The sequence below is a fragment of the Microcebus murinus genome, chromosome 19 (genome assembly GCF_040939455.1).
Source record: "Microcebus murinus isolate Inina chromosome 19, M.murinus_Inina_mat1.0, whole genome shotgun sequence".
NCBI classification, from domain to species: Eukaryota; Metazoa; Chordata; class Mammalia; order Primates; family Cheirogaleidae; genus Microcebus; species Microcebus murinus.
The window spans coordinates 36,664,591-36,680,262 of record NC_134122.1 but is presented as its reverse complement, the minus strand read 5'-3'; the positions used below and the strand labels follow the sequence as shown (position 1 = coordinate 36,680,262).

General features: G+C 54.1%; 1 protein-coding gene across 1 annotated transcript; it reads right to left on the bottom strand.

Annotated features, from left to right (window-relative positions):
• Window positions 1-1,398: 1,398 nt before the first annotated feature.
• On the bottom strand, window positions 1,399-14,572 carry GUSB (glucuronidase beta). Its single transcript, XM_012764093.2, has 12 exons — window positions 14,301-14,572; window positions 12,849-13,034; window positions 12,317-12,498; window positions 12,002-12,144; window positions 11,418-11,605; window positions 10,944-11,096; window positions 10,549-10,727; window positions 10,325-10,471; window positions 7,933-8,017; window positions 6,130-6,306; window positions 3,355-3,490; window positions 1,399-1,781 (listed from the first exon to the last, which is right to left on the bottom strand). Exons 1-12 carry the CDS (start codon window positions 14,508-14,510, stop codon window positions 1,612-1,614), a joined length of 1,956 nt encoding a protein of 651 aa, XP_012619547.1. The 5' UTR covers window positions 14,511-14,572; the 3' UTR covers window positions 1,399-1,611.
• Between the last annotated feature and the right edge of the window lie 1,100 nt (window positions 14,573-15,672).

Here is a 15,672-nt window from a genome sequence, read left to right as displayed (position 1 = left end):
GTTCCATGCTAGACGTTTAGGACCTACAAAATGAACCTTGCCCTCAATTTGTAAAAATTTTTAAAATGTTTGTCAACCAGAGTTTTATCTATTATATTTTGACATTAAATTGGCACCCAAAATTTGATTCCTTCAAAGAAATGAAGATTCCAGTTCAGTGGTTACAAAAGAAATATGGAACTCCTTAGAATTCCCAACTTAATATTTGAACTGACTCACACCTGTAATCCTAGCACTTTGGGAGGCCAAGGTGGGAGGATCACAAGAAGTCAGGAGTTTGAGACCAGCCTGAGCAGGAGTGAGACCCCATCTCTACAACATAGAAAAAATTACACACGTGGTGGCACATGCCTATAGTCCCAGCTACTCAGGAGGCTGAGGCAAGACGACCACTTGAACCCAGGACTTTGAGGTTGCTGTGAACTAGGCTGACACCACTACACTCTGGCCTGGGCAGCAGACCAAGACCCTGTCTCAAAAAAAAAAAAAATGTCTGAAGGTACATAGTAAAATTAGGCTAAATTATCTTTACTCTTCTCTCATAGAACTTGGAAAGGAATGCTAAAAGGGGTGTGTGTTGAGATGTGAGAAGCAACCACAAGAGAAGTGAATCAAGAGCTGTCTTGGTTAATTGTCTTCCATTTGATAGGACACCCAAAAAGATATTTCTCCAAAGCATTTAGCTTTAAACCAGGATTTCATGATGAATACTCAAATTTTAGGAATATTACAACATCCTTGCCTTAATGGAGCCTGTGGAAGAAGAGGGGGAGGAAAGATTCCTTAAGGAAAGACCATGCTCTGGGATGCAGCAGGTGGAGTCAGTCTTGGGGTGCAAAGGCAGGGGATACTCATCTGTAGGTGCAGCCTGTTGAAAAGGGTCACATTCAGTGGCATCACTTATGATTAACCCAACGGGCTCATCTGTCCATTTCTATTAAGAGTAGCCTATGGCTGAGGTTGGAACAATTATCTTAAGAGAACTGGTTACCTCTGAGCTCCCAATTCAGACACTCATCCTGCTTCCCTTTCTTACGCTCGTCAGCTTAACCATGTGGGAAATGGCATGGAGACCTTGTTAACTGTTGCAGCACGACAGCACCGTATAAATCTGTTAGCGCACAGGGGACTTCAGCTCATCTGTGGAGTTGAACAGGAGTGGAATGTCTACACTCGCTCGGTCAAGGCTGGCCCAGTTTGATACGCAAGCGTGGGGGCCCTAGGACTGTGGCGCTGTTCCCGTGGGAGCGGTCTGCAACCAGCAGCTCTGAGCATGGTGTGGGTAGTGAAAGCAGTTTCTCAAGAGTCCACACACAGTTAAGGCTGTGAAAACAGCCTCACACATAAAAATGATTTCGGATGCTTTTCAGCAGTACAGATCATTAGATTTATACGTGGTCAGTTTTATACCAACTCTTTATTCCCATAATAGAAAAGCTTTTCTTTTCACCTCTAATGTTCCCTTCCAGCAGATTATCACAAAATCCAGACCAGGAACTTTCTGGTCTGCCATCAACAGTCCAGAAAGCACTTGCTCACTGCTGTGGAAGTTGCCCCTTGCTGGGGGAGGAGGGGACAGACAGACGGGGTGTCAGAGAGGTAGTTCTTGCTTTAGAAAGGAAATAGGCTGTTTCCCAAACACTGTGACTTCACCACGGAATGGTGGTACCTGGTCTCGTTGGCAAGTTTCCAGTATCTGTCTCGCAGAAGGAAAGCTGCACTTTTTGGTTGTCTCTGACGAGTGAAGATCCCCTTTTTATTTCCCAGAGCTCTCTGTGGTGCTAAAAAAAAAAAAAAAAAAAAAGGCAAAACATGGTTCAGAAGACTCCTGATGGGCCAAACTGGAATCACACTGGAGCCAAGCTGGACACCAAAGAGAAATGTCCTCTTACAGGACTGCTTGGTCTGCGGTAACAATGTATAAAGTAGTTAAATACCACTGCTCTCCCAAAACACTTCAGCTCCCTGATGTGTTCGTTTCTAGTCCATTCGGGGGAAAAAAATCCAAAATAGTTTATCTTTCCCTTCAAGATAAGGTTTAAAACATGACGGGTACCCGGCTACCTGGTAAACTGGGCAGAGAGGGAGTGGGAGACGGAAACAGCTGCCCTCGGCAAGGCCTGGGCCTCTCTAAAGATGCCCAGTGGGAGCCAGAGTCCCAACCAAAGGTGCCTACGTGGGATCTGCTGGTGGAGTTCAAAGTCCTCCCAGGTTGACTTCCAGCTGGGCCCCGCCCGTGGTCAGTCTGTCCAGGCTGAGGCCCGTCGGGGCTGCGCTCCCGGCACGCTCGCTCTTCTCCTGGCGAGACCACGGCGAGGTGGACAGTTACATGGAAAGGAGAGCTCTCCCACCAAAAGGTTCAAGACCACTTCTTCCCTGATAAGCAAATCCCAGGCACTGCCAAGCAGTTCGTCACATGGAATCCTGGCATCAACCCACAGGGTGGGGGCATTACCCCCCTGAGGAAGAGGTTAGAGAACTTGCTCAACGTGATGCCAACTTCCCGCCACGCAAAGCCTGTGCACCTCTCCATGAAACTGTCGTGCAGGATATTTCCAGAAGCCAATAATCTCCTTGGCCAAGCAGAGCGGAGGTTCGTGTTCTTGTTCTTTTTTCTCTTTACCTCTCCCCTTTTCTAGTTCATTCATCCCTTTTCTATTCTAACTTTTAGTTGAAACTTTAACCACTCGAAGACCCATCTCTCTCCATTAGTAATGTATCATATTTCCCATCACTACCATATCCTTCTCCACCCCACCAAATTGCCATCCTAAGTTTATGGTAAGTCAAGAAATTAGTAATCTACGGGTACAGGAAAAAATGGGCAACTTTGGAATTTAACAAAACAGCCTCGTCTTCCCCCACTGAGAAGAGTCCAGGTTCTATTCTTCTCTTTTTGACGACTTAAACACCCACACTCAAGACGTTTTCAAACTTGAATGTATTCAGTGGGCAGCTTTCTACAAGTGAGTAATATAAAACAGACCGAAATATCTTCACTTTCTCAGGCGTTGTACCCTACTCTGCAATAATGAGTATATCCCAAAAGTGAATCCAGTATGAGGTCCAGGTCTTCCTCATACTGCTGGGAAACAGACAAAAAAGCAAGCTGCTTCCGGAGAGTGCCTCTCCCTTTGCTTTCTCTCTACAAAATGATCTGGGAAGCTGCACAGGATTTCTTTGTTGCTACCTAAGCACAGCTAACTTTTCCTGGGAAAGTCTCTATGCAACCTACCTTGACTAAACCAACTCTCCTCCCTTTGTCTCCAATAGTCTTACAAGCAAATGTCCGGAACTGGAAAGCTAGCCTGAGAAAGTTAGAAGGTACACTCCACAAGCCAAACTGCCACTTACTCTGGTTGGTCATGAAATCGGCGAAGTTCCAGATGAGCTCCCCGACCACGTACTCTTTGCGTTTCTGATCCAGAACCGAATGGTACCGCTCCAGCAGGCTTCTCTGGTACTCTTCGCTGAACATGAGAGGTGGGTCCTGGCATGCACGGCAAAGAGAGTTTCAAAGTCAGAACTGGCAGGATTGTAAATGTTAGATAAAAATAAAGATCCACTTGATTATGACCAAAATATCTGTCCTCAGAGTGGGCTGCAGTGACTGCAGGACGCGCGGATGCCGGGTAGAGACAGCCAGGGGATGATGTAACCAGCGCACAAAAAGAGATTTTTTTAAAAGCCTTAATTAGTAACTGCTTTATTTATAAATATAACTTATTTGCTTTATCTCCCTTTTCCCTCTTAAAGCTGAACTACACCAGAAGTAACAACGTGTCTTTGCCTCCAGTTTTAAGTAGCTGCCAGCACATCATTTGAGAGCCAGCGTGACTCTGGTTTGAGTCGCCTCGGACACATCTGTAGCTGGTCTGGGGAAGGAGCTGCCGGTGCGCACATCCGTCCACTCAGCGACCTATCCGGTATCTGCTGGGACAGGCACTGGAGGTGCAGCGACAGACAAGGAGGGAAAGAGCCCCTGCCCTTAGCAGCTTCATGATCCAGGAAGACACACGCTGTAAGCGCAATGCAGGCGAGTGCAAAGGAGGAGCGAGGGGACAGTCAGCAGGGAGCCGAGACGGGGCCTCGGGCCTGCCAGGTGACGGGAAGGCCATCTACAACAACAGCAGAAGGCCCCATCTGAGGACTTCATCGATATTTAGCAACGTGCCCCCACGTGTCACATACTGTGACATAAAACGACAGAAAAGATGTTCTTGGGACACACAGTCCGAGTTTTCATCTCATGGGAATTCTTTGGAGGCTCGGTGTTAGATGCTCGAGGACGCAGCATTTCAGTCATTCTGGGAGACAACAAAACCGTCGTCTGTTTCTTCTCCAGCGAGGACTGACGTGCTCCACGAAATGCACCGAAAATCCAACTGCACAACTGAGATGTATTTCGTTCCAGTTCCAAAGGTGAGTTTGAGGGCAGGGCGGAATGCAGATTTTCTTACTTTGTTTAAATGGACATGAACCAACATTGTCTAATACAATGACCACGAGTCACATGTGGCTATCTAAATTTAAAATTAAATTAAACCAAATCCATTCAGTCATACGAGTCACATTTCAAGTCCTCAGTAGCCACGTGTGGCTGGTGGCTGGTGGCTCCAGGTTTGGACAGCGCAGATACAGAGCGTTTCTGTCACTGTGAAGGTTCTATCAGTGCTGACTGTCTCAGAGTTTGTTAAAAATTCAGAGTCGGTGGCCTTTTCAAAGAGGGACGGCAGGCCGGGCGCAGTGGTTCACACCTATAATCCTAGCACTCTGTGAGGCCGAGGTGGATGGGTCGCTCAAGGTCAGGAGTTGGAAACCAGCCTGAGCAAGAGCGAGACCCCATCTCTACTAAAAATAGAAAGAAATTAATTGTACAACTAAAAATATATAGAAAAAATCAGCCAGGCATGGTGGCGCATGCCTGTAGTCCCAGCTACTCCGGTGGCTGAGGCAGCAGGATCGCTTGAGCCCAGGAGTTTGAGGTTGTTGTGAGCTAGGCTGATGCCATGGCACTCACTCTAGCCTGGGCAACAGAGTGAGACACTGTTTCAAAAAATTAAAAAAAAAAAGGGATGGCAAATATGTATATCCATGAGATAGTTCCCCTGCTTTACTAGTTCGCAGAAGTGGCATTCTGTGTAAGCAAGATGAATTAAGAGTGCAAACAAAGGGCAGTCTACTACAAGTGGCTGTTCAGCACACAGAGGAGAAGCATGGTAAGAAGTGTGTTGTCAACAGGGAATCTCAGTAGTCTTGACAGGCGAGCGTGAGGGGGCTGGGGTGGGGACAAGGGGCTGGCTATGTTTCAGGAATCCATGTGAAAAAAATCCCCACAAGACAAAGCAGCATCGCTTTGGTGAGGAAATGGACCAAAAAAATGAGAACAAAGCTAGTTGATTAAACCTTGCTTCAATATTTCACCCATGCCCTCGGTAAATACTATTTAGCACGTGACATGTCCCAGATGTGCTGCATGCCTGGGATGCAACAGTGAGTAGCATTCACTCTCTCTCCGGGAGCACATGGTCCGGCCAAGGAGAGCCACGGGCATGGTGACCACCCACTCGAGAACTCAGAGAAGGCACGAGTTGCTGCGGACGCAGAAGGTGAAGCTCCCCACAGAGGGGACAGCTGAGCGGAGGTGGGGACACTGACTAGGACTCTAGTTGGCAACCGTAACACTAACCTGGGGCCTCATGGCCAAAGCAGCAGCCCAAGCACGAGCAGGGGGAGCAAGTGAGCAGAGGAAAGAGTGGCCGGAGTGAAGGGACAGCAGGTTGACAACCCAGAAGAGAGCAGAGCGCAAAGGACACTGAGTGTCCCCACAGGGATGAGGGCTTTGTCCTGTGGGCCAGAGGGAGCCAGTGACAGGACTCCAGGGCTTGGATTTGTTAGGCAGATGGCCTGGGCAGCGCCAGGTAGGGGGCTGCCTCTGGGGACCCAGCGAGAGAGGCAGAGGCCTGGCTCCCGGGGCAGGGGGTGTGGAGAGGGTGGGGGACCTGGGGGGTGAGCCCCAAGAGCAGAAGGGAGGTCAGCAGTGCATGTGAGGGGCAGGGAAAGCCCGGGAAATGACAGACATCACTGCCCAAGAGTGCAAACATACCCAGGATGCTCCACGCGGCTCACCTGGTGAAACCCTGCGATCGTTTCTGCCCCATACTCGCTCTGAATGACCGGCTTCTGGTAGGCCCTGTACCAGCTCTCGAACTGGGTCGCCAGCTGCAGCTGAATCACCTCCAAGTGCCCGTAGTCGTGATACCAGGAGTAGTAACTGTTCACACAGATGACGTCCACGTACGGAACCTAGGACGAGAGCGTCACAGCATGTCCGCCAACGAGAAAACCACATGGCAACACACACTCACAGGGTTCCCTCGGCAGAGAAGATTTAGATCCTGAAATTACCCTGCCCACCAGTAAGAAAGATGGCCAAGAAGTGACCCGAATGGAGCAGGTCTGTCACTCCAGGCTGACAGCCCTGATGTGCCGCCGCTGGTGAGGGCCACAAGAGGCCGCGGGCTGCAGTCCTCGGCCCAAGTCCGGGGCCCAGCCCAGCTGGCTTTGTCGTTCTCTAGGCAGTGCTCCTGCCACTGGTCTTCCCTCACCTCGCCCTGCAGAAATGTTCCCACCTGAGGGATGAACGGTTTTTCCCCCACCCAAAATAATCTTGATTCACCACGGCACTCGTGAGGCAATGCTGGGGGCCGCACAGTGGCTGGAAGAGTCCCTCCTCGGAGGGGCCCTTAGATGCCAGGGCAGGGCAGGACAGCCTCAAGCCTGAACAAAGTGGTGCTCAGGCTGAGCAGCAAAGGCTCCTGTGTCCAACTGGCTGGTTCCTGATGTCACCCGAACACGATTCTGGTAAAAATGCTAAACTCCAAGGCCTGCGCTTGGACCGACGTCTTTCTCAATCGTGGTGGCAGGAAGATGCAGACGGGGAGGCTCGGGTGGACCCACGCTCTCCGTGGATCCCACCAGGCGAGTGTGGGAAGCCCAGGCAAGGCTTCCGCGTCCACACAAAAGACTAGGACAGGAGGAGATACCACTGTGGTCCAAGAACTTCCAAGTGCAACTTGTGTTTTGCCACGGCCTTTGTGCTTCCTTGAGGGGGTGTTCTTGAGACACAGAGCAGAACCACGGGCTGACAAGCTTCTCCCACATTCGAGTGATGGCACTCACAACTCTTCCTTGTATGTACCGTTTGCTCCTCTGCTCTGTCTTCAGATGGCCTCTCCTTCTGCAGTTCTTTTTCTGTAAGCACGCCCTCCCTTAACTCCCCAGTCAAGGAGCATTTTGTTGCGTTCACAGTTTACACCTTCCATGCAATTCAACACAGAGCTTTCGTGGGGCTGCTGTGCCCAGGCCAGTGAGTCCTGGGGTGGCCACGGGGTGCGGCCAGCTCTGCCCCAGCTGGCTGTGTATGCCTGTCCCTTCGATTCTCAATCTGAGGGGGTGCAACTAGTCAGTGGTCCCCAAAGCCGCTTAATCAGTGGATTCACTGAGAAGCTTTTTACAAACTCAGGTTCCCACCCTGGACTTACTAAATGAGAATCTCAGAATCCAGCGATGTGTACTTTGAAAAAACTCCCCTGGGCGATTCCAACAATCAGCCAGGTTGGAGAAACCCTGGGCCGGATGAACTCTGAACTCCCTCAAACAACTGACATTTTCTGAGAATATTAAATTGAGGTGCACAGAATTAACGTGAGGTGCAGGAAACACTGAGTCCAAACTGAGAACAAATCGCATCTCCCTATGCCACTGTCTTTGGATTTTGGAAGCCACACTGACGGCGAGTGAGCAGGTGGTTAGTTACCTTTAACCTAAAGACCATCCGTAAAAACCAGCAGCTCACGTGCAAGCATGAGCACAGGCCCAGAGGACAGGCGAGGGAGGGGAGGGGAGGGGGCTGGAGACCCCCAGGCTCACCCCCAGGTCTGCTGCATAGTTGGAGTTGGTCACAAAGGTCACGGGCCGGGAGGGGTCCAGGGTTTTGGTGTGGGCAATCACCGTCCTGTCCATGGGAGGCAGAAGACACAAGCTCCGTCAGTCTGGGAAGAGCTCTCGGCCACCCACCTCCCATCCCTCTTCCCCAGACAAAGCAAAACACAGAACCTCTGCTTTCCTCCTATCGAGAAGTGCATTTTAGGTGAGCTAACACGTTCCTCCAGTCTCGGGTCGTGTTCCCCGACATCACTCTGCCTCCTGAATCCCGCCTCCTGGGGAAAGCCCCCCTCACAGGCACTGAGTTATTTGGGCTGGACATAGCCAAAAACGAGGCTCTGGACCTCAGAAATAGCTCCTGAGGACAGGGATGGATGGGGAGCCGACTCGGGCGGATGTTTGCTGACATAAGGACAGGACGTGGGTGCCAGGCGCAGGCATCGTGCGCCCACAGCGGCTCAAACAGCTGAGCAGGCTTCGTGGGGCAGCGGGAGCAGGCACGCATGCGCGGAGAAGTGCCACGAACGGAAAGGACGGTGGTGGCAGGAATCATGAAGGGGAAGAACAGGGGACGTAACTTGGACTGGAGTCAGGGACAGCCTCTCAGAAGAAACGGCCGAGTCGAGTGAACCATGGAGACGAGGCTCCCGACAGAGCAGCCGGTCTGTGGTCGGGGTCCCAGGGCCCTGTGGAGGCCCCCAGGGCAGGTCGCTGCTGGCGCCTACCCTTCCCCTCTTCCCCTCGGCTCCTTCCTTTTCCTTCACACTCTCTCCCCGTCATTCCTCTTCCCACTTGAAGGCTGTGGTTTCCGCAGGGCAGAACAGAACCCTGCGGCCTCACGTTCCACCCCACACCCTCCAGCGGCCCGGTGTCAGCTGGGACACTTCGGAGCCTGTGACAGCAGACAGACCCACTCCAGCCTGTGCAGCTCCAGAAAACACGCACCTCCCTCTCTCACTCTTCCAGAAAAGCTTGTCTGAGCCTTGGGCACCCACTGCTGGGAGCCCATAAGTTCCTCACCCTCACGACAAAGTTCTTTCCACCCAGCCCTGCTCAGCACACCCCCGTGTCTCCCCTGGGCTCTGAGCTGTCCCCTGCCCAGGCTGGGGCCACTCCACAGGGCCTCGCACCCACAACAGACTCGGCTCAGCTCAAATCACTGCATGAACCTGGGGCGCAGTGTCTGCCTCAAGGAGTGTTCCCTCGGCCTCTGCAGCAAGTGAAACGATTCACCTCTGAAGGCTGAGTTATGAGCGCATGATTGTTAGAAAGAAAAGGGACACATGGGTGGCCAGCCCCCTCAGCAACAGTGAACCCCCCATTGCAGGGAGACAGCCCCCTAAGTCACGTCACACAGTGAGGTCCACTGCAAGGACGGGGGTGGGGGAGCTATTGCTGTTTGGTGAATGGGACCATGAACTTCAGATGGCCTAGTCCTGTCTAACAACATAACTCTATTTTTTAAACTTATTATTATTATTACTTAAGACAGTCTCTGTCGCCCAGGCTGGAGTGCAGTGGCATTATCACAGCTCACCGTAACCTTGCGCCACCATGCCCGGCTGACTTTTTAAATTTTTGTAGAGATGGAGTCTTGATATGTTGCCCAGGCTGGTCTTGAACTCCTAGGCTCAAGTGATCCTCCCGCCTCAGCCACCCAAAGGGCTGGGATTACAGGTATGAGCCACCATGCCCAGCCCAATGTAACTTGAGAATATTTCAAACATGGACGTCACTGGAAAACCTGTTTATAATTAATGTGCTTAATAAACCAGCCTCATAAAGCCTAACTCCACTGTACCGACAGACGAACCCAAAGCATCGCAAAGTGGCTTCTGCTCAGTTTTAACACATGACAAATCTCCTGGGAATGCAGATACCACAGAAACTGGGGGATGATCATACTTGGTTTTGTTTGGAACTACTGGAGCAGCTCCCCGTGAATTTAGAACTGCACAGCACGTAAGGACACCTGTGCACGGGACATGGAGTGCCCGCAGGGAGCCCGCAGGCCACTCTCGCCCTGTGCTCCCAGGGCGGTCCCACCTCTCCATGCCAGCTCCGACCCATGTTGGCCTTCAAGGGAGTCAGACCCATGCACTCAGGTAGCATTTATAAATGACTCCCCTTTCTGTCACTGTTAGGCCATGCCACTGATTTTTTTAAATTTGAAGTTACATATATAAATAGCTTATGTTAATTCTGATTTCATTTCAGGTGGGAAAAGGAGACAGTGGGTCTGGCTGGACTGAAAAATCACAGTTTAAGTGGGGAGATATTTGGCCCCTGCACGGCCCACACAGGGACAGGCCCCCTAGTCTGGCTGACCCCTCACAGCACCCGCCTACCCCAGCCCGGGCGAGGCCGGGGCACTCACTTGAAGTAGTAGCCGGCAGGTTTTAGGAAGGAGGCAGGCTCATTGGCCACAGACCACATCACCACGGCCGGGTGGTTCTTGTCCCTGCGCACCAGCTCCTCCATCACCTCCAGGTGGTGCTGGAGAGACACGTTGCCGTAGCTCTCGCTGCAGGTGGGAGAGAGACAGCGTGTCACAGCCGGCAGAGCCGGGCAGGCTGAGCAGTGCAGGCGGCAGGCACTCACGGCAGCACGATGCCCACACCGGGACACTCATCAATGACCACGATGCCATAGCGGTCGCAGAGCTGCATCACCTCCTCTGCGTAGGGGTAGTGGCTGGTGCGGAAGGAGTTGGCGCCCAGCCAGCGAAGCAGGTTGAAGTCCTTCATCAGCAGCGACCAGTCAAAGCCCTTCCCTCGGATCTAGGGGACAGCAGAGCAGAGTGACCCCTGCCCCCGTCCCTGTCCCTTTTAGAGGTGTGCCCCTGGACAGTCACCCCACCAGCCCTCTATCCAGCCCCACTGTCGTGTGGTTTTGAGCAGTCGGCTTAACTGCCCTCAGCTGCTTCTAGCACGCGGAAGGCGAAAGGAGATGATCCTAGAAACAGCTGCCACAGGGAGCCAGGAGCCCAGACTCACATCCGCATCCTCGTGCTTGTTGACGCCATGGAAATAGAAAGGTTTCCCATTGATGAGGAACTGGCTCTCAGTGACAGCCACGGTGCGAATCCCGACAGGGAGCGTGTAGAAGTCAGACGCAGGCCCGGCTGCTGTCTGTGCGGTCAGCTTCACCTATGAGAGCCAGAGCCCCAGGCGTGAGCACCCTGCCGGCATGAGCCCCACCAAGCCCACCCTCTAGCAGGGAGGACCGAGTACACCAGAGTGACCAGCTCTGGGCCTGCAAGCAGAGCAGCAGAAACTTAAGCCTCTGCCATTAGCCAGGGGAACCTTCCCCTGCCCTGCCTCTGGGGCCTGCTCCTCAAAACTGGGCCTCGTGGAAAAAATCAGGAAGCCCAGGCCTGCCTGCCCACCTGTCCTGGGCTCCTGCAGAAGCCGGGGCCGCCAGATATGAGCAAGAGGCCTCCCTTAGCACCAGTCCTAAACCACTATTACCTCCAGTGAGTACAGGTAGGCAGGGTGCTCGTGCATCAGGTACGGCCACCAGAGGTTAGCACTGGGCACCTGCAGCTGGCCCCGGCCACCTGTCCCCTCAGCCACGACTTTGCCTTCCTCATCCCGAAGACACACTTCCAGTTCGAAGTGTTCACTGCCCTGGACAAAAACCTGGTAATTCACCAGCCCTGGAGGAAACAAGACACCAGGACTGAGGGAGGGCCATAACCTGGGTCACACGGATGGGGGCACCCAGCAGCCACCACTCCGAGGAGGCCATTTGTTTCTTGAGCACATTGTGCATCAGGGGGAGATTAAGTGAGGGCAGCACCATGGGGAGGGACAAGGACTCTCATCCTGAGCTATGTGACTTTAGGCACGATGCCACTTCTCAAAGTGAGGTCAACCACACTGAAACCCTGGCCAGGCCAGCTCGGACAGTCTGGATTGTAACTTCTTAAATGGATGGGAACCTGTGAGGGTCTGGAGATGCTGGAAGAGCCTTTTCCCTGGGGGATCTTTCCAGAGAGGGGACAGAGCCACTCTGGCCCCTGCTGAGGGCAGATCCTGCCAGGAGTCCTCACCAGTGTCTTGGTCCATGCCAGTGGTGACGGTGATGTCATCAATGTAGGCAGTGGGTGTGGTGTAGAGGAGCACAGGCCGGTGCAGTCCCGCATAGTTGAAGAAGTCGAACTTTATGTCCTGGACAAAGTAGCCCTTGGGGTACCTAGAGTAAGAGGACAATGGCTAACTGGGACCCTGCCCCGCATCCTTCGACCTCAGCTCACACGTCTCCCTGGCCTCCCCAGACCCAGGGCCTCCACTCTGCTAAGGCCACCCTGTCCCTGTCCCTGGGCAGGCAGGGAGACCCTGGGGGCGGGGAAGAGGACACTGCTCACTTGGAGGTATCGGTCTTGTACTGGATGGTCCCTGGCGGCAGGGTGTGGGGGGTGAGCGTGTTGTTGATGGCGATGGTGATGCGGCAGGAGGCCAGGGGCCCACTCTGGACCAGCTTGCTGATGTCAGCCTCGAAGGGGAGGTGGCCCCCCTCGTGCTCTGCCACGTGGACCCCATTCACCCACTGCGGACACAGGGAGACATGCAGGGGGCGGCAGGCTAGGGCATGGTGGGGGGACTGCCATCTCAGGCACTCCCTCACATAAACTACAGGATGTGGGGGCTCAGGGACTTGCCAGCTGCCACCTGTCTTGCCAGCCTGACAGGAAGAATGGTGCTCCGAGGGAGCAGATTAGGCAACTTTTCCCCCAGCCGGGGCACAGACCCCAGGGTAGGGCATGCGTGTCCCCCACCGTCCCCACCCTGGGAGGCAGGCTGTCAGGTGGTAGCTGGGAGCCAGGTGCCCCAAGGCAGCCGGTGCACACTCAGCAGCCGCGCCTGCCCACTCGCCCTGCCTGTGCCCACTGCACTGACCACGATGGCGTAGTAGTGGGCGCTGCCAATCCTCAGCACCACTCTCGTGTCGAGGTCCTGGCTCCATCGCTGGGGCAGGGCCACCTCTCGCTCGTACCACACCCAGCCGATGAAGTCCCGCAGCTGCGCATCCTGGCCCATGTCATTGAAGCTGGAGGGAACTGGCATGTCCAGGGTGGGGCCCGACTGGGGGAAGAAGGGCCTAGGTCATGTCCATACCCCCTATGAACCTAGGATCAGTGTCCTTCATAGGTGTATGCTGGCTTCTGACTCAAGCCTGACACACAGTAGGGACTCTATAAATATTAGTGGAATGGATGGGTAACTTGCTGATGGCAGGTCAACTGCCACGATGGTTTGTACCCATGGGGCCAGAACTTCTCTTTTATTTTTTAGACACAGAGTCTTGGTTGCCCTGGGTGGAGTGCAGTGTCATCATCATAGCTCACAGCAACCTCAAACCCCTGGGCTCAAGAGATCCTCCTGCCTCAGCCACCGGAGTAGCTGGGACTACAGGTGCACCACCATGCCTGGCTAATTTTTCTATTTTTGGTAGAGACAGGGTCTCGCTCTTGCTCAGGATGGCCTCAAGTGATCCCGCCTTGACCTCCTAGGCTGCTAGGGTTACAGGTGTGAGCCACCAGCCAGGCCAGAACTTCTTCCTCATGGCAAATGGCACAGGGCCAAGATCTCCATGGACAGGGTGAGCCTAGGGCCACATCCCAGTCTGAAGCTAGAAGGGCCAGACCCTGACTAAGAAGCAGATGACCAACTGTCTGTCTAGGGAGGAAGGCTGGCAGGGGGCAGGCCCCCATTTTGAAACTGTTACGGGGCACCTGTGGCACCCATCCCCCTGCTCTACTCTGTGCTCAACTCCTTCTTTGCTGGGCAGCAAAGTGAGACAGAAGGGACCTAGGAGATGCAAGCCCCAGATGGGCACAGAGGCCTCGCCCAGTCCTACTCCTCTGCCAACCCGACCCAAATCAGGAGGGAAGCTGGTGTGGGGTCCTTCTATGGCTGGGTGCCACGTCCCATCCTCTAGCTGAACCTTGGAACCCAGGGTCCTTCCTGCCTGGCCACAGCTGACCCCAACATATCCAAACCGTCCCCTCTTCCTGACCCCCGCCACCTCCCCGCCCTAGCTGTGTGTGGCTGACACTGCCGGAAGGTCAGAGCTCGGGCTCTCCCGCCCCGAGGGGGCTCCGCAGCACCCCAGCGCATGAACAGCCCGTCCGGGACCCTGCCCGCCTCCCACTTCCCGCTCCTCGTCCCTCTCCCGGTCCCCTAGCCCCACGCCTCCCAGCCCGTTACTCTTCAACGTCGCGCCGGCCGGCAGCTCCTGGGGACGCAGGGAAGGAGTCTGCGGTCGCCGGACTCCTGGCTCCAGCCGCCCGGCTCCGGCTCCGGGAGCTTCCCGGCCCCAAGCCCCGCGCCCTGCCCCCGCAGCCGCACCTCGCGCAGCGGCCGCCGGTACCACTGCCGCTCGAAGCCCTGGCGCCGGTTGTCGGAGAAGTCGGCGCGGAAGCTCCAGAGGCCGTCCAGCTCCTTGCGCTCCCGCGACGGGCTCTCCCGGGGGTACAGCATCCCGCCCTGCAGCGCCAGCGCGCAGCCCCACAGCAGCGGGCCGAGCGCGGCCCACGCACCCGCCTGCCCCGGGGCCATGGTTCTGGCGCTACCGCTCGGTCGCAGCCGCTTGGCGGGCCAGGGCGGGGTCACGTGCCTCTCCCGAGGCCGCCCGCGCCATCTTGGTCGAGGGCAAGTGCCCGGCCTCGGGAAGCCCCGTGAGAACAGACGCTTCCTGGAGGGCCCTCAGGACTCCAAGAGACTGGGCCTCTGGGGAACGAGGGCCCTCACCCCTCAACCTCAGCCCTGAAGAGCCGAGGTGCCCTGGCCGCCCGCCTCAGTGAGGCCCAGGGCTCCTTGCCAGGCCCCACCCGCCGCGGTCACTGCCCTTCCCACCTGGGTGTGCCCCCGCCCAGTGCGGCCCATACGGGGCCTCAGGCCAGGGCAGAACCCCAAAATGACTGGGCTCCCTGTTTCTTCAAGGAGCGCCTCCACTCGCTTACTGCGGCCGAACATCGGTCAGGTCCAAGCGAAGCTTCCTTGTGTATTGGCACAGGGCAAGGCCATAGCCTTGACCCTGGGTCTCCGGGCCCGACCCCCACCCAAGAGCCAGGGGCTCTCTCTTGGCATTTCTGGCACATAAAGATGGGGAGGGTTGAGGGGCCTTAGGGTCCCGGTAACCTAGCCTGGATACAATTGTTCCTACAATTAAGTGCTCCCCCCCCAACACACACCTTGGGTTTGATTTCATGCTCAACAAAGCAAACCCTGATATTGAAACATCATTGATGCTGGAAATGGAGTCCCCGGTGTAGTAAAAATAAATAATATTTTAGAAACGGACAAGGTCTAAACACTTTTTCCAAAATGTTTACACTCTTAAGTTACAGTTCACTATTTCTGAGACAGCTTTAGGCCAAATTTAATTTAACAAAAGTAATAGAAAGTAGGATACAAATGTATATATGGTAAGTAAAAATAAGTAATTCAAAATCAAAGCTTTGGAACTTTAAATTATTTGGAGTGTTAAAGGAATGTGATTATGGAATCTGAGTCACTTGGCAGGCCTCTGTAACCTAGGCAGCTGTAATCTTCGAAACCGGTAACCTTTGTTCCTCTAATTATAGCTTAGCCTTTTCTTTACCTACATTATTTTGTAAAATGTTGTAAAAGACTAAAGCAATGCCAGAGAAGACCACTTCCTTCTTTGCTGTTCATCTTCGTTATAGATTAACTTTCCTCATACTTACATGAAACCTCT

What these genes read in the sequence shown, in the direction of transcription:
- GUSB (XM_012764093.2), bottom strand. Translation starts at nt 14,510, where the DNA reads ATGGCCCCGGGGCAGGCGGGTGCGTGGGCCGCGCTCGGCCCGCTGCTG. An exon ending in CCTACCTGTACTCACTGGAG is followed by an intron (nt 11,097 to 11,417) that starts GTAATAGTGGTT and finishes TGGCTCTCATAG; the next exon opens with GTGAAGCTGACCGCACAGAC. An exon ending in CCTGCCGGCTACTACTTCAA is followed by an intron (nt 8,018 to 10,324) that starts GTGAGTGCCCCG and finishes TCCCATGGACAG; the next exon opens with GACGGTGATTGCCCACACCA.